A 26,034-nucleotide genomic window follows, 5' to 3' on the forward strand; every position below is an offset into this window, starting at 1 on the left:
ACAACTATATATACAAAGATTAATTTAGTTTGATAAACAGGTTCAGTTACATGAGAATTAAATCTACGTGGATACCATCAATAATCTGACTATATTTGGAAGTCAGAGGTTGGAAAAGGACTCAGCTATTAATTAATAGCGGTTTCTTACTAAATTAAGCTAAGCCAAATAACTCACTCAGGCTGGCTCATGCGGTCTATGTACCTCTTCCCTTCCAGCGGCTGCAGGAGTCGTTAAGGGTCGTTAAGGGTCGTTAGGCACACAAAGGTGTGCCTAACAGGAAAGCGAATCCTTGGTCTCTCTGCAGTCCAGGCACAGGGGAGTGTGTGAGCTCAGGCAGACACATACGTCCAGGCACAGGCAAACTCCAAAGCGGGAACCCCAAAGGCAGGAAGACCCCCAATATTTATAACCTTGGCTAGACAAAGGGCAGAGTTACCACACCTTAGGCGCGAAAGCGCACGGCCAATCCCAGCCTGGCTCCAGCGCGGGAACTCACGGGGCAGTCCTCCCCCCTTCATGGGGCAGTCCCCGCCCCCTTCACGGCTGCAGGGCAGGCGAGGGGCGGGGGGAAACCAGGCGGCTTTTCCTCTTTCCCCCCGAAGTCCGGGCAGGATTGGAATTTAGGGGTACAGGACTCCAGGACAATGCCCAATGACAGCACAGGGGACAATGGGTGGAAGCTGAGGCACAGGAAGTTTCCTGGAAACATGAGGAATTTTTTTTTTCACTGTGAGGGTGACAGAACACTAGAAGAGGCTGCCCAGGGGGGTTATGGAGACATTCAATACCCACTTGGATGCATTCCTGTGTGATCTGGTGTAGACGATCCTGCTCTGGCAAGGGGGGATTGGACTAGATGATCTTTAGAGGTCCTTTCCAGCCCCTGACATTCTGTAATTCCTTTACTTGGATATTTATTGGAACTGTAACTTGACTAGAACAGGTTTCTCTTCATGTATAAGAGCACTCCTATCCACCATATGCACAGACAGTATCAAGAAGCACACTGCTTAAATTGACAATGATTTATTGTGTTTAGGAACATTCAATAAATACCAAGCTTTTAGATTCAGTTTGGCAAACCATTCCTACCAAAATTCCATTGGTAGGTTGGACTTTTTTCTGGCATAAACTCCATTGCCAGCAATGGATATAGGAGAACAAAAAATTGATAAATAATACAGACACACACCAGTTTTCTAAACATACCTCCTCTTTTAAAGGCGTGGTACAGATTAGTTACTAAACAAATTTCAGGTTCTTCACAGAAGAAAATTTTGCTATAAGCTCTGTTTGAACATTGTTTTCTTCACCAATGCTGGTAGTTCATTTCATGGAGTACAGTACTTATTTTTGAACAGTACAGATGAATTGTTTAAAAACAAGGGGTTTTCCCCCTTAATGTAGGATGAGACATGTAACTTGCACTGAAATGTATGAATTTAAGAATGGTGCACCTCTTGCTGAGCATTTCATGGCAAATAAATGTAAAGGAGACGAAATGGCAATATGATACTGTTAGTTGAGGTCCAGGGGAATTTGGTTTTGTTTGTTTGTTTGTTCCACCTTGTTTTAAACCCACTGTCCAAATGTTAAAGGTATTGTATTTGAATTTAACAGATGGTTTACTTTCCATGAAGAACTGTGTTAAAAACACATCTGAAGAAACTTCCTGCTTATGGTGAGAATCCCTTTCAAGTACTTAAGTTTGAATATCCCTCTAAACTCCGTTATTAAAAATGTAGTTTTATAAAAGCATGAAGACTACAGAAACCCAAATAACATGATAGTTAATCTTGTATACTTTTCTCAACAACTGTATTTTATGTATCACTACACATCTGCTTTAGCAAAAGAAAAAAGAATAAAAAATAATTTTTCTTCCAAATATTTATACATATGAAGTACCCTGCTGTGGGACCAGATACTTTACTTTACAGTCCCTCTAATCCAAGGCATAATCTTGGGTGTATCCTTTTGTGATTTAGGCTCTTGGAAGTTTTCAGCAAACCTTTCTCTTGCTTTATCCCAGTTCTTTTTATTCTTGCTCTGGATGATCTGAACATCTTCAATGGAGGCTGGTTTACTGGTACCCAAACCTGCATGCGTTTTGTGTATCTGAAGATGGACCTATCAAATACATTAAATACTGTTGTAACAGCAAGTCATATTTTAAATACTTTAAATAATATTCTATAGTATTAATTACATTCCCCAAGTGCTTCTCTTCAAAGCTGTAATACACCTAGATCATACACAGACATCTAAAGTACTATTAAAATGATGAACTGTGATCTAGGATGCTGAGTGACATCACCTGCCACTAACAATAACATGAGTTACCCCTCACTGAGTAGCATATAATCCCAGTGCCATAAAGGGGGCTTAGCATGGCTGCCAGAGGCCTAGATCTTGGTGGCTGCAGTGACTTCAGCCAGATTTTCCTCTTACATGGCCTGTCATGTAAATGTTGTTTTCACGCTATATCAGCTTCAGAGAAAGGGTAAAATTCCACCAAGTGTAAGCCCATCTTGAATTCATGTAATTCATATTCCTCAAGATTTTTCAGATATTAGATTATTAACTGAACTGCTACATATTAGATTATTTCCTTCCCTTAAAGTCCTAACATATACAGACATAAATGCAATTTTCTACTGAAGAGCAAAATCATAAAAATACAAACTACTTTACTAGTCAAATAAAAAAAAAAGATTTTAGATTAGTTCTATTGAGATTATTCCTTCATAACCAGGATTTAGAAATGTTTCAAGTAGATAGTGGCTTACTGTTAAGACATATTTCACTGCAAAAACATTTCTGTTCCCTTTCACTACAAATAAAAATCAGAAAGACCTACCGGATCTTTCATGCCACCACCATCCTTGCCCAAGCCTTCCCCTTTCTTCCATCCCATCTTTTCCAACATTTTATGTCCTTTGTTGCTGTTGCTGATTTCACTTTGAAGAAAGTTTAAACAACTGTTAAGCAGGAGTTAATACAAAGAGTATACTCTACACTCAAATACTGAAGGACAGAAGTGTGTATGCATATACTACTCTAGGAACCAGGACTCAATACTGTACTCTTCTTGTTTCTGTCACAAGCTATTCAGATGGTAATGCTATCTTTTACAAGTTCTTCCCTTAATACTGTAGGTTACCAAAACAATTTCCAGCCTCCTGTTAATATCAACCTTCTTAAAAGTCCTTCTGAACTAAAGACACAGCATGGATAAGTAGAAAGTGACTGCACTATCAAAAAAAGCAGTATTTCTACCTCACTACTAAATCATTCTAACACACAAATTTGTCTTACACTTTTCTTTTAGGCCCTCCTACAAGTTCACGCTTCTTAAAAACCCCACACCACTCCAACTACAACTAGAGAATCAAATTAATAAATAAGGAACAAGATTAAAGTGTCATTTAAGACTATGTAAATGCATGTCTTATGGTAGGCTGAATACTGACAGCGAGAGAAGCTGCAGGTAGTACTGGGACTGGATAGGAATAACAGAAACTGGAAAACAGATGCTGTTAGAGGTGTTGATAGTGCAGTTGAGTTCTTTTATTTTTGAGGTTGGTAAGAGAGTGAATTACGTACCTTTACTGTCATGTTGAATAGAAGTATGGAAGTTGAATTACTAAAAAGATCACATGAACTGGGAAGTGAGAACAGCTTGACATTTTCTAGTTCTCACCTCACATCACATCACATACAGGTAATTTATAAGCAACAAACTGTATCCTAGTAACTAACTGATGCTTACTTTATCATCGCTTATTAAGATTAACTGAGGATTCTTATTCCCCCAAACCAAACTTACATGTAAATAGAAGCTGGACCATCATCTCTCTGGAAGGTCCCTTCACTTCCAATGGTCTCTCTCCGTTTTCCTGCTCTGTCTTTGTACTTCGGATTCTTAACTGCTTTGTTGTCTTCATACTCTGTGTTCTTTATAAACAGATTAAATTCCATCAGAACAAAGGAAGAGGGCTTAAATTATTTAATTTTTATAATTTCATTGCTTCTCTCCATAAGAAAGGCAGCTTCAGCCTATTTCATTAATTCTAGACCTTATAACAAAACAAACTTATAGTTTTCATCTAAATAGATTCTTACCTTAGAGCCATACCTTGGTGAGGTATGTTATAGCCATCACTGCATAAGGTAATACTGCCAAATTAATTGATTTCACAGAGGCTGTACATCAATGTATTCTCTTGGTATTAAGAATCAACCTCTCCACATTAAGCAGGAAACCATGTGGACCTGCCACTGGCTTTTTGTTTAAACATTTAGCTGGCTCCTTCCTCAACTGTTTTTTCAGAACAGATGACTGAACTAAGCACGAGTTTTCTGTATCAACATTATTTTGGTAGCTGAACAATTTAAGAAATGATGGCCTGTCATAGGCTGTGATACCATAGTATCAGGGGGATAATAACAGATGGGGCAAAAGCTTAACATAAGTGAGTTCCAAATCCAGTCCCTTTAGAATCATAGAATCAGCCAGGTTGGAAGAGACCTCCAAGATCATCCAGTCCAACCTAGCACCCAGCCCTAGCCAGTCAACTAGACCATGGCACTAAGTGCCTCATCCAGTCTTTTCTTGAACACCTCCAGGGACGGTGACTCCACCACTTCCCTGGGCAGCCCATTCCAATGCCAATCACTCTCTCTGGCAAGAACTTCCTCCTAACATCCAGCCTATACTTTCCCCGGCACAACTTGTGACTGTGTCCCCTTGTTCTACTGCTGGTTGCCTGGCAGAAGAGACCAACCCCCACCTGGCTATAAACTCCCTTCAGGTAGTAGTAGACAGCAATGAGGTCACCCCTCAGCCTCCTCTTCTCCAGGCTAAACAACCCCAGCTCCCTTAGCCTCTCCTCATAGGGTTTGTGTTCCAGGCCTCTCACCAGCCTTGCTGCCCTTCTCTGGACACGTTCCAGCACCTCAACATCTCTCTTGAATTGAGGGGCCCAGAACTGGACACAGGACTCAAGGTGTGGCCTGACCAGTGTTGAGTGCAGGGGAAGAATAACCTCCCTTGTCCCACTGGCCACACTGTTCCTGATGCAGGCCAGGATGCCATTGGCTCTCTTGGCCACCTGGGCACACTGCTGGCTCATCTTCAGCCTACTATATACCAGTACCCCCAGGTCCCTTTCCTCCTGGCTGCTCTCCAGCCACTCAGTCCCCATCTTGCAGTGCTGCTTGGGGTTGTTGTGGCCAAAGTGCAGAACCCTGCATTTGGCCTTGTTAAATGTCATCCTGTTGGCCTCTGCCCACCCATCCAGCCTGTCCAGGTCCCTCTGCAGGGCTCTCCTACCTTCCAACAGATCAACACCTGCTACTAGCTTGGTGTCATCTGCAAACTTACTGATGCACCCCAAGCATAGGGTTATATACTTTTTATCAGAAGGCTACACGAGAAGATTACAAATCATCTCAGACTCTGACTGGTTACACACACCTGTGTAAGGACTGCGTTAGGATTACACACTACTTGGCAGACATTCTTCATATTCTCTCAACACGCATATTGTGTCTGGCAATTCTTATGTCAGCAGAGATAGGTGAAAACCACAGACTACAGGCTTACACTTGTTTACATTTGCTATACCAGTCTCTAAGGTCATTCCAACCCTGTATCAGCACTTACTGAACTCTCTCCTGTCCGTGGCTGGACAATAGCTGCACCACGGTCACACAATTCTATAAAATCACTGTATTTAATATTACTATTACTATATCCGACAATGGCCTTCTGTCTTCTACAAGAATACTTACTACAAGTGCAGAGGTAACATCATAGTTAAAATAATCTCTAAAAACTGAGTAATTTGAGTACTTTTGAATGCTTCTATAATAAGTAGCCTGTACATTCATGTTGGCATTCTGCTACAGCAAAGTGGATTTTCCTACCATCATCTGTCTCTGTAGAGGTTTGTACATAATAAGGAGTGTAAGACACACTTGAATTAAACTGCCAGGCCCAAGCTAGAATGCGTTTGAAAACTTATTCACTGAAGTTTATGGTTTAAAACACTACTCACAAAACAGAAGTCTTCAAACATTTACAGTAAAATCTGATTAAACTCACCTGCAAACCATATTTTACCCGTATTTGTTTTAATGCTTTTCTTCTGACTAACTCTCTCTCTTCCTTGCTAAGTGCTGGACAAACTAAGAGGAAGAACACAGAATCAGATTTCTAATTAAAAATGTTACATTGTATTGAAACACGGGACAAACATGAATATTTTTGTTCTAACATTGTCACAGACACACCAAAGAGAAAATATATCGTTGTATATTGTAGAGCCATTCCCAGTTGAAAAGAAAACGGAAGTAATTGTTATGTCTATAAATAAAAACCCATGATAAAAAAAAAACAACGAACATAACCCACAATAACATTACTAACCAGAAGATTCCTTTTTCCTGTCCAGACGAAGATGTGCTCTGACTTGTCCTGGTTCGCACCCATCACAGGTGTCACTCCCAGGATGTATATGAAATGAAAGCACAGTTTCACCAATCTTCACTTCATCTCCATGCTCCAAGATATAGGGGTCACATTTTGTTTTAGGCTACAGCAAAATAATTTTTTTGTCAGATATGTTGACGAGTTACTAATGAAAAGTACAAACTCTACTCCACGAATACTGTTCATAATTCAGCAATTCAATGTTGCCTTAACTCTAGGCAAGTATCTAACTATAGCGGGTACATTACTCTCTCAATTGCAATGGTAGTGGATTTTTGCAAATAAAAACCAAAAATGAAGTATTGTAAGTGGTCCTAAAAATGTAAAGGGAACCAAGAAAAAGATTAATGTATGAAAGCAATGATACAATGACATTGGTAGTGATCAGCCATAACATAATTGAAGCAATCACAGGATTACAATGTTCAGAGTGTTTTAACAGTACTCACCTGGAGAATCTGATTTCCATTAACAACTGTTCCATTCTGACTGCCTTGATCCACGAGAACATAATTTTGCAAATCATGGTCAAAATATACTTCTGCATGGAACTGATAAATAGAAGCCTAAGTGAATTTCTTATTAAGCAAATACTTCACAATGTATATATACTATTCTAAGGCTTTCAGAATATATTTTAAGGCCTTTTAAATGTGTGGCCATGATAGTCTAAGTTAATGCTGTACTCTGCACCTTGTGCTTTCATCCATATGAAATGCAACGAATGGGCCACTACAGCACAAACTATAGTATACTGTCAATAATGTAACTATTTTGATTATAAACTGACACAGTACTCAAAAAGTATATATTTATAATGTGGCAAGTATGCATTAAAGGATTGCAAGATTCAGTAGCAGAGCATTTTAAAAGGCTTTTTTAAATGTATGTTACAATGTTCCACATTCTTTTCTCATTCAATTAAGTAATAATTAAAAAATCTGTTCTCATTCTATAGCTTAATGTTATTTGATTGTTCACATCTGAAATAGCTCCTTAAATGCCATGCTTTTGTAAATTTAATTCCGTTCACCCTTCCTGCATTTTAATGCCCAGGATGCCGTAACTAGCCATCATTTGCTGTTTCTTTTATATCCCGATACTGAGATTAGCAGCCTAATTGTTTTGCTTGTTTTGTTGTTGCAGTTCTATACAGGTATCGCTCCCAAGCCCACACAGAAAATGACTCCAGGCCAAACTAATGAAGATACACATGATCTCCCAAAACAGCCACTAAGCAAATCAAAGAAAGCAACTTCTGCAGCTTGCTGAGAGTTCCAGTGAAAATTAAAAAGTTTAATAAGCAAACATTTCAGTTTTGCTCTAATAGAAGAAAAAAGCCCAAAAGTCAATCTGGGAAGAAGTGTTAGTTAAAGCCAAGTAGCTTATTTTTGTGCCATAGTAAATGCTACATTCAGTAATAAATTTTTTGTAGATTAGGTGCCATTTACAACGGAAATACTCCCATAACAGTGGAGACCAACTAGCTATTAATTTAATTTCGACCTCTGTTTTATTGCATGGAGTGAACCCAAATTTCTAAAGATGCTAAATCTGCAGGGTGTAGCTTTGTTTTGAATTTCATCTCACGAAAAGCAGGTGCCTAAGTGGTCCACAGCTATTAAATATGAATACTGAGGAAAAAGTGTTAACTTTTTGTCTGTACAGAAGTGTCATCTGTCTTCCTGTATTTGACTCCTTGTGTAAGAAACACTTCACTCTGCTGATTGTCAGGTACTCATGAATTACTAAAATACTAGCAGTACAAGAAAACAAAAGCCTTTGCAAATGCACCTCTGAAAAAAAGCATTAATAGCAAGGAAATTGTTCTGTAAGAAATACACATCTGATCAACACAAATTATCATCTGGGACAGAAACAGTAAAGCACATTTCACAGATACATGCATATGCAGATATTTTTTATTTGTATCTATGCATCTGCAGATATTTTTTGTTTGTATCTTTGTCATTTTTTTAACTAGAAGGGCTGTGTTTATAGTCTGTATTAAGGTAGTTAGCAAAACAGAGTACATAATGTATCTGTAATATTTCTTAAGCAGAAGAATTTTTTTTAATTACAGTCTGTCACCAAAAGAAATTCTGTTGAGTCTTTAAACTCCTTGTACATCACTTAACTAACTTACACAGTTGCACTGAGGAAAAAATATTCCTGTTGCTATGACCTCAACTGCAAGGACTGGATTACTCTATGACAAATTTTACCTAGCTGATATCAGTCTTTTATATGTCATTAGTAGTTTTCCTTAAAGTTCAATAACTAAGGAATTCAAGTCTCAAAGTATATATTTTTTTTTACTATGCGTTACACTGTTAATTAGTTAAACTTAAAATATATGCTGAGCAGACAGAAGCCAGTTACCTTACTGACTCCAACTTCAGGAATCTGAAGTGTATGTCCAACATCTTTTTCTCTGAAAATGAAAGTTGATAAATAAATCACAACAAAGCAGAAATAGGCCTAATATGTGGCTTACAGAAGGTGTATTTCAGTTGAATCTTAATAACCTATGCTGAGCTATTAGGGAACTTTACATATGTAAACCACTATGGTGCTATATACAGAATGTGAAGACTTGCTTCAGGTTCCTTCTTCCTTCTATAAACTGTGTATAAAAGGCAGTGAATATAATAAAGCTGTATCTTTACAGTTTTATCTCTAAACCTGACACGAAGAGAAACTTCTTTACTGTGACACTAACAGAGCACTGAATGGGCTGTCCAGAGAGGTTGTCAGCCTGGACTTGTTACTGTGTGGCCTGCCCTAGGTGATCCTGCTTTGGCAGAGGAGTTGGACCTGATGATCTCTGGCGGTCCCTTCCAATCTTTATGTGATTCTGTGATTCAGTGCTGAAGTTGAATTCTCGGTATCACCAGGCAGGTAAAACAAGCACTGAGGGAGCAATCTCTATAGACTTCTTCTTCCCACCCCCATCAGAAACACTGCAGGAGAGGACTGAATTTGCATATTAGTTTTTTATACTATGGGATGAAGAAGCAATGCAGCTAGCAAAGCACTTATATGCAAATTGCAAGCAGAATTGTCATCTGCTAATCTTCCTATAAATGTACCTAGAAAACTCTAGCTGTTAAAGCAAATCAAAACACATCTACCACCATTACATAAAATCTGCTGAAATCAGATGAGGTTTTCAGTAAGCATATAAGAAAGCATCAATTTGTTACTGCATTAATTCACAATGAACAAACCTGACTTTTATTTAGTAACAGAACAGGAAGAATACAGGTTAGCACAAAACAGATGAATCAACACTACTGGCATTTGAGTGTTTGAGAAGTCTAGGATATGCTTCCTTCTGATTCTAAATTTCTGAAATGTGTTCTTCCATTTCATATAGTTATCTTAGTTGCCCAGAAAAAAAAAAAAGTTTATTTACTTTCTAGAAAACAAAAGCTTTCAAAGAATGACTTGCAGCTATGCTGCCATTAGGACTCAGAAGATCAAGCTATCACTATCAGATTGTCATGACTGCTGCATGTGCTGCTATCAAAGCAAGCACAACATTATGTGACATGACTTCATTTTATACTGTAGGCTAACTTAAAGAGTAACTTGAAAGTGCTGTATGCTAGGATAAGCAGTCCTAAGTGGCTTCCACAGCTCTCAATGTGAGAGAGCTTCAGACAGAAATCAAATTAAGTTTTACCTTCCAATTGTAGCAGGTTTCACGGCTGTGATAATATAAAGTGATCCAGTCTGTAGAACTGGTGATCTTACTACAATTACTCTGATACAAGGAGGCCAGATCTTTTCTTCATCTATAATTAAAAAAAAAGATAAAGTGTTAGTACCAACAAATTACATTTTGCTCTTGCAGTACATAGCTTTCAAACAACTGATAAACACTTATCTGTTATCTGGCTGAATCCTATGCAACTTTCAGAAAAAGAAATGTGTAAGCACATCTGAGAGAAAACTTTGATGAGACTACTGTTTTAAAACCCTTCTGACTGCACACTAAAGTACTGAAAATGTTTTCCTAGTTTGTGATATTTATATGTGTATAACTGTTTAATTACAGCAACAGAATATAAATACAGTCACAGAATTTACTACCATATTGTATATTTATAGCTCATTAACAGTAAAAGATTAGAATGCAGCTTTGAGAAAAGGCAGCAACTTTTTGTCCACATCACAAATCTAATGCCTATAAAACTTATGATTTCTATGACAAATTAATTTGTACTAATCTTTAGTCTTAATAGCACTATGCACACATACAGATAAGAAAACAACAGTAGATAAACATATGCTTTTTCCCTCAGTATCTCTTAAGTAACTATATTTGAACAGTTGTATGAATTCTGTTCTTGGATGTCAATTTGCAGAAGCAGTCTGCAGTGGTCTCAGCTAGGAACAGATATGATAAAATGGAAAAACATTAGCTCAAAAGGTATTAGGAAGGAAAAAAACCTGTCTACATGTTTGTCCTTTTCACCACAGTGGACTAATCTTACAATGAATTATACATGACTGCTTTTGAACAGTATCAGAAATATTATGTATTAATTGAATAGAGTTAATATGCAGAATTACTATGAGTTCTGTACCAGAACTTCTGTTCTGGCAATAGGCTTATTTTTTCCTGTCATTGTCTTAACCTAAACAAATCCTAAATTGCCACTCTAACAAATACAAGGCATTATAGCCCTAAACAGCTTTCATGAAAGCAGTTTTTACCACTGCCTACTTCTTTCTGGCCACAGTGCAAGCCAAGAAAAGTGCTGGGCTGCTCAAAGGCCATGCGGGAGACTGGAAAGACACGAGCTTATACCAGTATGATACACAGGTGGTCAATCCGTTTATTGAAGCTAAGCTGATACTTATAGAGTGGACTGGGTACATATGTAGTACCTAATTCTGATAGGCTTCACTAGCCACAACAGTTTTGCTCATTCCCAGGGCTGACCAGCCTGCCCCCCTTCAAGGCCCCCTCGCACAGCTCAGCTACAAGACAGCAGCTAAACTTCTACCCAAAGCTGCTTCCCTGCAGTTGTGCTGCTTATCAGAGTGATCCTAGTCTTACCCTGCCTGTTCTTTTCACTTCTCAGACTATTCAGTTCTGCCCAAACTCCGTCAGAGAAGGAACCAAATGGTGTTAGTTTAATTCAAAGTATCTTGAGTGACATGCTTGCCTTCTTTTTTTTTTTTTAATTAGCCGCTCTTTTCTTGTAGCTTGTCTTTAATGGGCTCCTGGAAGAATATCAGAATAATCATACATAAAAGCCACAATAATTCACCTCCATTTTCTGAACTTTCTGAATCAGCAGTTTCTTCACTTGTTACTTCATCCTCACTGATGTAGGCTTCACACTCTGAATCTGTAATTTCACCTTCTTCTGGCTCACTTTCTGTATCTGCTGTTCTACTGTCATCTGCATATGCTGCAGTATCTTGTGTACTTTTGCATGAATGTGAATTTATACTGTCTGTAGGAATTGATTCTTTGGCTGATAGACGGTTTTGTGAGTTTGTGTCCACTTTAGTCCTCTTTCTTGTATTTGGAGACTCTTCCTCTTCAGTAGAACTTACTTGCTCAGTAGTGGAAAAGCAATTCACACTGTTAGATGATTTCTGCTCTTCTGCGTCCAAATCCTAGGGGGGAGTTATAGAATGTTACATTCTTTACAGATTGAGTTACTCTAAAGTCTGCTATCAGCCTGGAAGTAAACTCTTCACTAGGAAGAATTATGTTCACGTTAAGAATTTTTTGCACATGCAGTCAATGGAATATTTCAGCAGAAATATTTTTTCATCTTACAAGTCTCATGACTGAGATATGGGAAAGCATGACTGCATTCTCCTAAATTTTATGTACTCCTTTATCTCTTCTCACAACACTTAAGATCCTTGTCCTCACTTTCAAACTTTTACAACAGTATTTTGAATATATTCCAGCTTTGCTTTTACAACACTGATTTCTCTCCCTTACTCAAACCTTGCAAATTGTTTAGAAGTTCTTTAATGGATCTTCTTATCCTCCTTCTGTATTTGTCTTTCCACGTTTTTCCACAGAATATCCAGAATACCTGGAATGCCTACCCGTGCTTGCCTAATTTGTTCCTCCTCCTTTCAAAATTCCAACTTCAACAAATCTGTTCATCAAGATACTGTATATAACTTTAAACTATGCTACGTGAAACAGTTCTGAGAATCCATTTTCTACTGCAACGTATTTCTTCACTGAACACCAGACAGATCTCTGCCTGTTCGTTCACTGCTGCCTGATTTCATTGGCAGCAAAAAAGACCAGCAAGAGTTTATTAACTGAGGAATCTAAAGTTTCATACTAATGTTGACAGAATAACTTGAAGATGTAAGAATCCTTGGCCTTGATGTCCATCATAAGAAGAGCAAAAAACTCACAAACATATTAAAAAAAAAAGAACACAAATGACTTAAAAAACCTCTCAGGTTTCAAAGTTTTTGCTGTATCGGATTCAGAATGCTTTCAGTTGCCTTGAACTGCACCAAATATTGCAACACAGCAGCTAGAAACATCTTTTGACTTCTTTCAGTAAATTTTTATATATGCATTTTACATTTCAAAATACACAAATTAATGTGAATGTTAACAGAAATGATAGCAGTCCCACTTCCCCAAACTGTAAAAACTCATCAGTGGTACAGCTGTAAGACACACAAATTCCTTTCATCCCAGCAGTCAGGCCATTGGATAGGGTTTTACAATGTACTTGTGAAGCACTTTCAATAAGCTAGCAATTAGCAAATTTTGAAACACCTTATGCTATAACTGAAGAACTATCAATTTGTGTAGGGCTTCTCTGCAATGCACTTGCCTTTCTCCTTGAATCCTCTAAGTATCAAAATTAGGAAAGAACCAGATCATAAGGTCATCACACCTTGAGTACTGTGTCCAGTTCTGGGCCCCTCAATTTACGAAGGACATTGAGATGCTTGAGTGTGTCCAGAGAAGGGCAACGAGGCTGGTGAAAGGCCTCGAGCACAAGCCCTACGAGGAGAGGCTGAGGGAGCTGGGATTGTTTAGCCTGGAGAAGAGGAGGCTCAGGGGAGACCTTATTGCTGTCTACAACTACCTGAAGGGTGGTTGTGGCCAGGGGGAGGTTGCTCTCTTCTCTCAGGTGGCCAGCGCCAGAACAAGAGGACAGAGCCTCAAGCTACGCCGGGGGAAATTTAGGCTTGAGGTGAGGAGAAAGTTCTTCACTGAGAGAGTCATTGGACACTGGAATGGGCTGCCCAGGGAGATGGTGGAGTCGCCGTCCCTGGAGCTGTTCAAGGCAAGATTGGACGTGGCACTTGGTGACGTGGTCTAGCCTTGAGCTCTGTGGTAACAAGTTGGACTTGATGATCTATGAAGTCTCTTCCAACCTTGGTGATACTGTGATTTTTAACAAGATGTTGTAATACTACCAAAAGTAAGTCTACACATTTCAGACATGTTATACACTATTAATCCCATTAGAAGTATTTTTGACAACTCTGATTCTTGCTTTTATAGTGTATTTCCAGTGTATTTGTCTATATTTGTGTTGAGTATGGGTATTAGACTGATATCCAACATACATTTAAGATTGCAGAACACCATGGTTATTTCTTTCTATTAATACTGTAAGCTACTGAAATTTCACTATTCTAATCTGAAGACAAGGAAACTATATGGTCTGATCAAATCAAAACTGGGGCAAAGCAACAGATGACTGTGATGCACTGATGTCCAAAAACTGGGGCAAAGCAACAGGTGACTGTGATGCACTGATGTCCAAATATTATGTTCCAACCACTCAGGCTTCTTTTCACAGGGAATCCAGTGGTACACAGTTTTGGTATCACTGCAGGAATACTATACTACAAAGTGAGAAAAATGTGCTGTTTTGAATCTTGGCTACTGAAGAGTAGACTCTGCCCTGAGTGGAAACCAGGAATTAAAAAAAACTGCTTATAAGGCCACTAAGGATTGTATACATATATTCTGCCGGTATCATCATTTAAGCCTGCACTCCCTAAATGGATTTTGAGCACTTTCCAATTTCACACATCTGTATTAAAAACACACATCTTGACAATATGGGATGCTGAATGTATTCTTAAAGCATCTGAGAGGGTCTTGTGCTGAAGAAATAATTTTCCAGTACTAACATTCAATGTGAAACATGTATGATAGTGGAAATATGGAAGCAGCACCTAATACCTTGCCACTCCTTAAAACCAAGGAACTGGCAGTAAAGAGAACATTCATTAATACCATCCCGAATGACCTAACAAATACTAGCACTGCACTTAATTATTCAATGGTAGGGCTTCATCCCGGACTCATGATAGAACACACAAAGTACACAAGTATGTACTCACTATAACCACATGATCTCTGGCTTTTCTCCAACTAAGCCTAAGTTGAGAGGCAGTGTGAATCTGATCCACAACCAACTACTTTATTAACTACAGGGTTGAGTCAGATCATATTTCCACATCCCTGACAAAGCCAACCAAAGGTGCAAGTGAAGTAAGGATTTTTATGTCTCACATGATAAATGATCTTGTAAGAACTACAAATCATGCTCATGTGATTGGAATGGGTATTTTTTGCTTTATAAAATAGGCTACAAACTACTGATTACGAGGAGCTTCTGAAATGCATCAATGATCATAGTCATTGAAATATTTAATGAAAATTTCAAAGTCTTTTAAGCAATAACTATGCTTTTTGCTTTACTGTGACAGAGCAAGATACTTTTTTGTCTTCCGCAGCTTCACCTTTTTCTGTATTATGCCTGATCAATGTGTGTGCTTACGCAGTTCTTCAGCATTCTTACAAATCAGAACTTAAAAATTCTGAATGCAATTTGCTCACTTCCAAGAAATGCATTGTTTGAACTTTACTTTTTTCTAAAAATATCTCTCTTACGCAAAACGCACAAATATGTACATGCACAACGTTTCAGAAATGTGGTCTATTGCCTCTTGGTTTCTTAGAAGTTCAGTTGGTGAATTAATGCAATCACGGGTTAGCAACAAGCATTCAAAGGACTAAATATTTGACCTTTAGTACTGAGTCTCTCATTTTGAAACATTAATCCGAACTTTAGTATTTTACTAGAGAAACATTTTAAAAGAGTTTAAAATAGTTCTTTCACTCAGGCAACTAAGTTTGTACTTGCTAGCACCATTTTGCAAGTGCTTCAGTTGATGTCTTCTACTCTATAATATACTCAAATTTCCAATGGGAAAAACTTCAAATCCAGAAAAAGCACTTCCTAGATTATAAAGAGATGTTCTTATAAACTGGTGAACAGCTCTGAAATACAGGAAGCATAAATTTGCTTTACCTAAAGATTGTGTAGCTTAAGTCAGGACACTCTATGTTTAATACAGTGATGCTAAGTATGTCTCCAGAATGTCATCAAAGTTTTCTTCAGATGTTTTTACTTATGCAGTGTTTCAAATTTATTCAAAGTTAATTTGTAGATTAATGGATTTTGGTCAGTTTCAAAAACTGACTAATTTGTTTATGAAAGTTGGCATCTAAACATCAACTACTAGATATTATTTCTCCTTTAATAAAACTCTCAAGGTTAAAGGTAAACATCCATGGACTAATGTGCTTTTTGTCTCAACTCTACCTTTACCAGAAGCTGCCAATCCAAAAGAAGAAATCTTCAGATTAGCCATGGTTTGTGTCAACTGACGTACCTAAAGATGGGACGAATATTAGCAAAAAGTAAACTATGTGTGATAAAACAAAAAAAATTAAACCCCACTACTTCTAGAGTTCTATGGGAATTGCTATGAAAAATGTTGTCTCTCCCACAGAAGTAGCTAGGATGTGCCTATAATGCAAAAGAATATGGAGGTAGTTAATTTTTAGCACCATAGAGAATAAAACTAGACAGTAGTTTAGGAATAAACTGCAAAAGTAATTTCTGAGTAAAAAGTAGAGGCATGCATCAGATCCTGCATCTAAATTTTGGTATGCATTTCTAATGACCTCAATACAGCAAGCGGAATTAAGAATTATGTGGTCACTACTGCACACAGTATATTCTCTAACCTATAAAGTATTAGATCCAGGTACTGGGCTAGGGATCCACCTCATTATCATTTATGCCACTTTGTGATTTTTTTTTTCTTCATTTTTTTCCCAAATTTACTTAAAGGATTTTCTTGCACAGGAGATATTATGATATTTCTTGCCCCAAGGTTGTTTGTTTTTTTTTTGACCACAAAGAGGTATCAGAACTGAATTGTATGCCCAAAAGTTCCAAGTATCTACCAATTCTTTTGTAGGAGGACCATCTACTACAATTTCTGATCATGTTAAAAGCAAGCATCCATAAGTCTAAAGATGACTAGTTGTCATAGAAGTTTGGTGACTGAAAAGGATCTCCTTAAATGAAGTTCTTGCATAAATTAGGAGCATTAGTCAGGAGATACCATGCACATTAGTTTCTCTACACTGCTTTGTTTTGTTGTGTTTTTCATTCTTTTTTGCAACTAGAGGAACATTAATTTTAGCAAGCAGTCAAGTGTTGTCTCATTTGGTAAATTCAGCTTTAAAGAACAGAGTCATATGTTAAGATTCATTTTATGCTTTAGATTCTCAGATCTTAAGTGCATTTCCAAGAAGGCTGCGATATCTGTGGGGAATATACCTGCTATTTCTGTAGTGTTAAGCATCCAAAGTCAGGAATTTTAAATAGGTATTATAGGTAAGATAGCTGAGCACATCACATTCTTCGCAATTAATACAAACTAAATGTGAAAAATCCACATATCACAGGATCACAGAATTACAGAATTCTGTGGATCACAGGATATTAGGGGTTGGAAGGGACCCAAGATCACTGAGTCCAGCCCCCCTGCCACAGCAGGACCACACAATCTAGCACAGATTAATGCATCCAGACAGGCCTTGAAAGTCTCCATAAAAGGAGACTCCACAACCTTTCTGGGGAGCCTGTTCCAGTGCTCTGTGACCCCTACAGTAAAGAAGTTCCCCCTTTTGGAGGTGGAACCTCCTGTGCTGCAACTTACACCTGTTGCTCCTTGTTCTATCACAGGCAACGAGTGAGAAGAGCCTGTCCCCCCACTCCTGACCAGCCTTCAGATGTTTACATACATTTATTAAATCCTACCTCAGTTCTCTCTTCTCCATATTAAAAGGTCCCAGGTCCCTCAGTCTATCCTCATAAGGTATGCTCTCCAGTCCCTAATCATCCCTGCAGCCCTCCACTGGACCCTCTCCAGCAGATGCCTGTCCCTCTTAAACTGAGGAGCCCAAAACTGAATGCAGTATTCAAGATGAGGTCTCACCAAGACAGAGTAGAGGGGAAGGAGAATCTCCTTTGATCTGCTCTTCTTAATGCACCCCAAGATCCCATTGACCTTCTTGGCCACAAGGGCACATTGCTGTTCCATGGTTAACCTTTTATTCACCAGGACTCCCAGGTCCATCTCCACAGGTCTGCTCTCTAGCAGATCACCTCCCAGCCTGTACTGGTGCAGTTAATTATTCCTTCCCAGGTCCACGACCCTGCATTTGTCCTTGTTGAACCGCATTTAGTTCCTGTGTGCCCAGCTCTTCAGTCTGTCCGGGTCTTGATGGATTGGTGTGTGGCCGTTTGAGCTGATTTTCTAGCTCAGACATAGGGGAAAGATGAACACTCCAGGGATAGGCCTTATAATGGCAACGATGGATAAATTAATATAATTTCATTGGAGCATCAAGAGCTTAATGTCTAGAAGCATGGCTTGTTCTCCCCCTTCTTCTGCTGGCTTCTGCTGCTTGAGCTGTGCCTGCCTATCTTCCCCGGCTGCTGTTTTGGCTGCTGCTGCCTCTGCTGCTTCGCTGCCGCTTGACCCCTCCCCCATCTCCCTTAAGGTTATTGTGGTTTTTTTTCCCTTTCCTTCTCTAGTTGTTATCTCTCTTTACGCTGTTATACTATAAGAAATACAATTTCATCTTTCCTTGACTTTCAAAGAAAATCTGTGTTGTAGTGAGTTTATTTCTCCCCAGGGGAGGGATCTGCCCTAACCTGGGACATGGTGTTATGAGCAAAATTGCTGAGCAGACACTATGTCCCCTCTTCAATGTCATTGATGAAGATGTTGAACAGGACTGGACCCAGCACTGATCCCTGGGGGACTCCACTGGTTACAGCTTTCCAGATGGACCTACCACCACTGATCACCACTCTCTGAACTCTACATATGATTGGAAAGTTAATGGATTGTCCTAGTTACAATCTTTTTTAGATTAACAAGATGTTAACTTGGTTTAAATGGAGTTAGGTCATTCAAAAATCACATACCACTTTTGCAAAAACTATATGCTATCAGTACCATCTACGTAGAAATATTTGCTGTGATGATCCCGCATGCAGGTGCTATGTTTCCTTATTTCTTGTATTTGGCAACATTTTACACTAAGTACTTTTAAAAGGAAAGAAAAGTTTTACAAGTGTTTCATGTACTTGAGGTTCTGTAACTACTGTTCACTCTTGTACAGGGTTAACCCTCCAGGAACCTTGAACCTGACCCTAGGTGGTCTTGATCCCTCCCCAGGGGTGGGTCTGAACACTACCAGGTGATTCATGGTTAGCCTACTCCCCCTTCCTGTCTAAAGGTCCATAAAAGCAGAGGGGACTTCCTGTTCTCTCTCTCTCTTCTCTCCCTGCCTCCCTGGTTACCAGCATCACCATCCTGTTCCTGGTTCTCATTGTTTTACCACATGGCCACCACCAACGAGGCGGACAAACGCCTTACCACCAAAAATGTGGTTGTATTTACATATTTTGTATTTGTTTTCCCTTCCCTATACCTTGTAACTTCCCTACTTCAGATACATATTCCCAGAATTAGACCCTGACATTGCTTTATTTACTGCTATTGTTGGTCTGCAGACTACACAACCAAATCATTCTACTGGTACTGCTGATTTAATAATCCATTAAAAAAATCTACTTGGAACAACAATAATGGATTACAAATCTTTAAATTACTAAAAATGCAATAATTATTTTGATCAGTATTTCAGGGACAGTTACCACATTTTTGTGAGGAGTGGAAAACGGAAAAGGGGAAGACTGACAATCATGTGTGTGGGAAATCATTTCGACACATCAAATAAAAAATCTAGTGAACACCAGGCATTTCTTGTTTTAGGATACAAGTAATACCATAATCAGCATGAACTAATTAAAGCCTTTACCAATAACAAACTGAACTAGAGAACAGCAATATAGTCAAGAAATACAGGATATCTGTGAAATACACGGTGCAGCTCTCATTTCTAAGTCCAACAGTGCAGTCACACGGAAGTCTGCTAGCAAAAAGGCATTTTTTTCCCAAGATGAAGTGTATTTTTTAAAGTTTTGCTTTGCATTGTCTCTTTAGCCACAAAAAAGAAAAGGCTCTGATTCTTACTATGACACTAACATGCACTAGACATTCACAGATGGAAAGATCTGCATAGAATGTTTTAAATGGTTTTCCTGTTAACTTGTTGCTCAAAATAATGAAATCCCCAATATACTCAGTTTACTATCAACAAAACAGATCAGAAAAAGTGGATGTTTACCTTCTACCTTGTCCCTGGCTCGCAAAAAAGATACTGCTAACAAGACCATCCCCAAAGGTGGCTGTTAGGTCAAGGCTACATATGTCACAAAAAATTCATAAAAATACTTGTAAATTTACACCAATATGCAACAGCTCCTCACAGAACCTAGTTTAAGAGATTTATTAATTGCACTACACAATAAAGACTTATTTCTACAAGCTTTACAGGATGCTTTCCTGACATATGATGAATAAAGTTACAGCATACCCAGAAATTGGATCGTGGTAAAACCCCCAGCTTCAGCTGCATTAGCTACTCCCTCAAGTCTAAAGGATACTTATATTTAGTGTGTTGCTAAGTATACACCTCAAGCTTTCAGAAGAAATAGTTCAAATGAAGTTTTCTCAGAGTAGAAATTTCTGCACTAGCCACAATCTACTTAAAATCTATCTAATGAACTACCACTATCCACCTTGAAGGACTTTCCCGGCCTGAAACGATTCATGACTTAACCAACTTTTGCTAGCTTTTAATGTAAAGTTTCCATTTTCAAATCTTTTGGAGGACCTCACTCCTGATAACAAAAGTCTAAAACCTTGTACTGGTGGTACCTAACTACCATGTAAGAGCGTAAGTGTACAGATGTACACTAACTTAATTTCAACCAGCCAGCTTCAGAGGCATACTTAAAATTGTGCAAAGGTAAAGCTGTAGCATTAAAAAAGTGCAAATTAAGGAGCACTGCAAATTAAAAAACTAAATATATTCTAGTAAATCTTGTCATACAACAAATCTGCAGATTAGGACTAAACTTGATTCAATGTCAGTAATAGCATTCATGAAAAAAACGTTTCTTAGTTTAAGAGCTGTGTTACAATAGAACTGGTGGTTAGGAGTAATCTTTTTTCCAAAGCAGTCACTATGTACTATGGGGTATGCTTTCTTAGGAACATAAAAACAACAGAAAGGAAGTTATGTTTTTTATAACTTAAAATATGTGGGTTTACAATGGTAATTTATTAAAACGTACAGCTTACCCACACACTATGGACAGAAAAGCATGTGTTGACCAAATAGAACATAAATAGGAGAGCATAATACGCAAAGAATTAGAACATCATAGACATTTCATGCACCTCAAATGAAGGTAGAAAGAGAGTATAATGTCAGTGGAATAAACTTTGGGATGCAGCCGCAGAGGAGGAGTGGTGGATGTGTGTGTTTTCAAAACTTTTAGTCTATTTTTGATCATCATGATTGTAAAAAAAAAAAAGTAAAACCAAACCCCAACGATGAAAAAAAAAGCACCACAAGTCAAATCTCTCAAAGCAGGACACTGAGGTAGCACTGAATTTATTATGTAAATCCAGCCCACACAGTATCCTGAATTCAATTTAGCATGCTTGCTAATAGGAGCTTTGCTGACACTCAGATTTAGAGATCTAAACAGTTGTATTGTAATGAACTAACACTGAAAAAAGCGAGGGGACCCAAGTTTAAGGTTTCATGCTTAGCTACTCAATGGGAAAATTGTATGAACACTAACAACATGTTAGCAAACCATTAAAACAGTCCTAAGATGTTTGAGTGCTTCAGAAAATAGGCATCTTCCACATAAAACCAAACCCCAGAACCCATAAATTCCATTATGAAAAAAAATATCCCACATTTTACGTTTTGTATCTGCCAGTTCTAAAGTTACCTTATACTCATTTGCAGTAATCCGCTCTGGTTCTTTTCTCTTCTTCTTCCCTTTTTTATCCTTGATGTGCTGAGCATCAGAGGTCTGATAAGATTGCAGATCCACTCGTGAATGAAACTGGTATCGGCCACTTTCCACATCACAGTAGTAATAAATTCCAGTTGCTGGATCATAATACAGTTGATTTTCCTTCACATGAAACAAAGTACAATGTTTTATCCTTACTTTAATAAATACACCATTCAAAGAAACACCTAAACCCACACACTTTTCCCCGTTTTGCCCTTTCTTAAACATGCTTTCACAGGGATGCCACCAGCTTCTCTGATGGGCTCATTTGTGTCCTGTAGTGGCACCAACTGTGTTCAGGCAGCTGCCGATCTCTTTTCAGAGGTCACCTCTGCAGCCTCCATCTCCACTGCTAAAACCTCGCCAGTATAACTAATAGAAGAATGTTTCATATGATTAAAAATAGTTACTGAACAAGAAAAGATATTCTTTTGTGTAATTGTACCACTGTAATCTGTATTCCCAAACATTTATGTATCTATCGGTATCCATAAACTATGCCAAAACCAACAGTATCATTTAAGACTTTGAAAACTAAGTCGAGAAACATCTCTGAAAACAAGTATTCTGTGCACTACATGCATTTCTCTCTTTTTCAGTGGAGTTGAATATTACACTGCAAACAAAACCTGTTTTCAGCACAGCACTTCCACTGTGATTTGTGACAATGAATGTATCCATCTGTGCACATGTGTATGTGTATACATATACACACACACACACCTCACAGACAAGAAAACCTCCCCAAAAGCCCTCTTATTAAAAACACACAGGAAGAAGTAACCATAGTAAAACTTGTTCACTAATATTTTTTTTTTTAAGAAGCTACTTCTTTGCCATAACATCAAACTAGTTGGTAACAGTACTCAAGTACAAGTATTTTGTGTGGTTTTCTCTCAACGTGATTTTTAGCTGTGGAGAAGCCACTGACCTAGTTCTGCAGTGTCATTTTCTACCTATAAGTCATCTTTTAACTCAAGTTTTTTTATTTTTGAAGAATTTTGAAGCTGTTTTATAGACTAAAATTTCTATAATGACATCAAAAGCTCAGGTATCTCATCTTGCCATCTTCAGTTTGAAATAATCTGACAAATGATTAGCAAAATTCCATTATTATTCATCTTCAGTAACATTTTTTCACAATAGGTTGGATCTTAGCTCTTTGTTTGCATCAACTTTTACTGCTAAGCTTTTGCAAGAGAAAAAATTTCCCAGGGTTTTGAAAACAACCCTTACCGAATTATAGTAGAATCCAGTGCTGTGGTCATAGTACAATCCTGTACTTTCATCGTAAGTAAATCCCGTTTGTGAAACAGCAGCCTCAGCAGCAGCTCTCAAGCTCTCTGCTAAAGAGCCCTCTGCCACTGATGTATCTTCTGTTTCCTGATATCATAAAGAGATCAAAATTTCATCTAAAAAGAACCTCCTTGTTTCTTTAGCATATTACAGCGTCCTATTTTAAATAAAACTAACCAGTGCTCTAAAGACTTGGATTGCTTAAATAACTATTAAACAAGAAGTCAAAAATTAAGCTGTAATTTATCAATAAACTCCCACTGATTTCAATGGGCACAAGACTTCATTCTGTGCCTTGTTTTCCCCAGCCTTTATTCAAAAGTTTACATTAAAAAAATATGCAGTGTCTCTTAGAACATACTTAAAGCAGATTTCTGCTCTCTATTTCATTTTAGTTGCTAAATGCTAAGGCACAAAAATCACTGAAGTGACTAAGATGAAGTGAGTGATCTAAAAGAAGGCCAGACAGCAGAGGGGAAAAAAACTATTCACGATAAAATAAACAAATAAAATACTCTAACAACTTTTTCTCCTTAAACATTGCCATCTTGTATCAATGGAGAAGGTAAACAAAAATTCAGTCTAGGAAAGTCAGCACAACCATACTGAACAAGAAAAGAATGCTGTCATTCCACCAACGGAGGACATGTCTTCAAATGTGCTTTTTTTAAAACCAAAAATCAAAAACCAACCAACCAACCCCCCAAAAACCCAAACAAAAAAAACACAAAGCATAAACAACCAAACTAAACCCACTACAATTAAAACATACAAAACCCGCCAAAATCTAGGAGTGTTACGCTCAGAACATATTACAGAAAGAACTAGTTTCAAAACACAATATTTGTCTGTTAACATCAGCACCAGGCTGTCACAAAAAAATCATGTCATGCAATAATATAAAAAAGCTTATCTTTAAATACTCATGGAGTGCTAACTTCAGAATTGGTAAAACCCTGAATGGTTCTATAACCTGTGAACTCTGGACGAAACCTTCCTCTTCACCATCAGCAACTTTGATGCTATCTGTCGTTAAAGGAATATCAACATCTGTCTGCAAGTCCTCTGTGCAGTTATGCTCAGTGCCTTCAGTCTCATGACTGAGCTGCACTGGCAGTTCAGATGCATAATCATGAGTATCAGTGTGATCACAGTAATTTTCATAGTAGTAATAATCTGTAGGGGGACAAAAAGTTAAAAGTGGCATAAATTAGCAAAGTAATATTTCACCAAATGTGTAAGGATCCTAAATCTTAAACTGACAATTTATGCAAGTAAACAGCCTAATGAAAATCTATTTTTAAATACTACTCCTGCTTTGAAATTACTGTACTCTTACTGAACAAATTATACCTTGTTTGACACGCTTTCAAATCTGGTGAACTATGTATGGGCTATGTAGGGACTACTATGACACGAATTTTACTACAGTCCATGCTGCACTTAATCCTGTTCTAAAAGGAATGGTGTAAATAAATAGAAAACTATTGAAAAGATAACATAGGGTTAGCGTTTTTAATGCAGCCATGATCTTGAAATCTACTTCTAAAATGTCAAAATAAGATACTGTTGTAGATGCCTATTTGAGCAACCTCCACTCTCTCTACCTGCTTGTGACCACGAAGCATAGTCCTCTGTTTGTACTGCTATGCTAGATGTGCTTTTCTCCTTTATATTTTGGATTTCCTTAATGAGATCTTCAACCTGAAAGAAAAAACACCATGTTACAAAACACAGCACTGCATTTTAAAAGCCTACGTCAGAAAAGTGCATCAGTTTGTTTTACATTCCATATCTCAAGCAAAATGTAATTGCATCATAGATGTTTCAACCGATCTTCCTTTGGAGAACATTTTCTACTTGAATGGCTGGCATAATGAAAAATACAGTTTCTGCTCACAAAGGGCATAGCAATAAAACCAAACGCTTGGAAGCAAGAATAAAAATTTGACAAAGGTTATTTTTAAGATGTACACCCTGGAAAGCTGGATTTGAATCAATAACCACTGTTTTGTAGTGCCAAACTGTGGCATTGACAAGAATTCCCTATTTCACCGTGAGCAACATGGGGCACTTCCTCCAGTCTTCCTTTACCTCGTTTATGAAACTTCTTTCCCTCTGCCAAACGTAGTTCTTCCTTCTAACTCGCAAACCAACTTGCCCTCTACTACCACTGCAAATGTTGACTCGGGACAGCAAATTCAAGCCATCAGTCTAGAGTCTGATGGCTGAAGTGTGGTTTCCTTCTCTGTTCGCTGGATTTCTGCAGGTCAGACTCTGGGAAGCCGGGATATGCCTGCCTCAAGAGCTGCGCCCGGACGACGGCGGCACGGGTAGGCGAGTCAACAAGGGCGGTAGGTGAGGAAGGGGTACCTACTCTGGGGGATAAAGGGAGCCGTTGTTGAGCTCGATCCTGGGGCGGGGGCCTACCTGTTTCCCCAGCACTCTGCTGCGCTCCCGCGCCTCGCGGTAGAGGCGCTCGGTGAAGCGCAGCCGGCGTCGTGTCCGCTCCAGCTGCCCGCAGCAGGCGCCCAGGTCCGCCTCCAGCGCTGCCACTCGCTCTCGCAGGGCCGGCTCCTCGCTGCCGTGTGGAGAAGCCATGCCTGCCCGCTCCTTCAGTACCCGCCCGTCCCTTAGCGCTCGCCTGCCGGCCGCCGCCAGCCGCCCAGGACAAAGAGACAGCCTCGGTCCCGGCCGCCGGCCCCGGCCATGGCGCCCAGCTGGGCGCGAGAGCAGCGACGGCGCGAGCGAGAGCCCACCTCGCGCGCGCTTCGCCCCGCGGCGCCGCCGCAGGAAGAGTTCGCCCCCGGCGCGCGAGAGGCTGCCCGCGGGGCGGGAGCGGGAGCGCGAGCGCGGCGCAACCCGGAAGGGGCGCGGGAAGCCGGA

General features: G+C 38.9%; 1 protein-coding gene across 1 annotated transcript; it reads right to left on the minus strand.

The window, feature by feature from the left end:
• Positions 1 to 1,013: 1,013 nt before the first annotated feature.
• On the minus strand, positions 1,014 to 25,920 carry AGGF1 (angiogenic factor with G-patch and FHA domains 1). The gene is made up of 14 exons (XM_064176590.1): positions 25,579 to 25,920; positions 24,756 to 24,852; positions 24,122 to 24,324; positions 23,089 to 23,235; positions 21,784 to 21,972; positions 11,785 to 12,139; positions 10,188 to 10,299; positions 8,882 to 8,933; positions 6,949 to 7,050; positions 6,437 to 6,602; positions 6,113 to 6,195; positions 3,833 to 3,960; positions 2,864 to 2,963; positions 1,014 to 2,133 (listed from the first exon to the last, which is right to left on the minus strand). Exons 1-14 carry the CDS (start codon positions 25,747 to 25,749, stop codon positions 1,933 to 1,935), a joined length of 2,106 nt encoding a protein of 701 aa, XP_064032660.1. The 5' UTR covers positions 25,750 to 25,920; the 3' UTR covers positions 1,014 to 1,932.
• Positions 25,921 to 26,034: the final 114 nt, after the last annotated feature.

This window comes from Pogoniulus pusillus, chromosome Z, assembly GCF_015220805.1.
Source record: "Pogoniulus pusillus isolate bPogPus1 chromosome Z, bPogPus1.pri, whole genome shotgun sequence".
NCBI classification, from domain to species: domain Eukaryota; kingdom Metazoa; phylum Chordata; class Aves; order Piciformes; family Lybiidae; genus Pogoniulus; species Pogoniulus pusillus.

Coding starts and splice junctions, on each gene's coding strand:
- AGGF1 (XM_064176590.1), bottom strand. CDS start 25,749: ATGGCTTCTCCACACGGCAGCGAGGAGCCGGCCCTGCGAGAGCGAGTG. Junction 8,934..10,187: donor AAACCTGCTACAATTGGAAG/GTAAAACTTAAT, acceptor TTTCATTTTCAG/AGAAAAAGATGTTGGACATA. Junction 6,196..6,436: donor CAGGAAAAAGGAATCTTCTG/GTTAGTAATGTT, acceptor TCTTCCTCTTAG/TTTGTCCAGCACTTAGCAAG.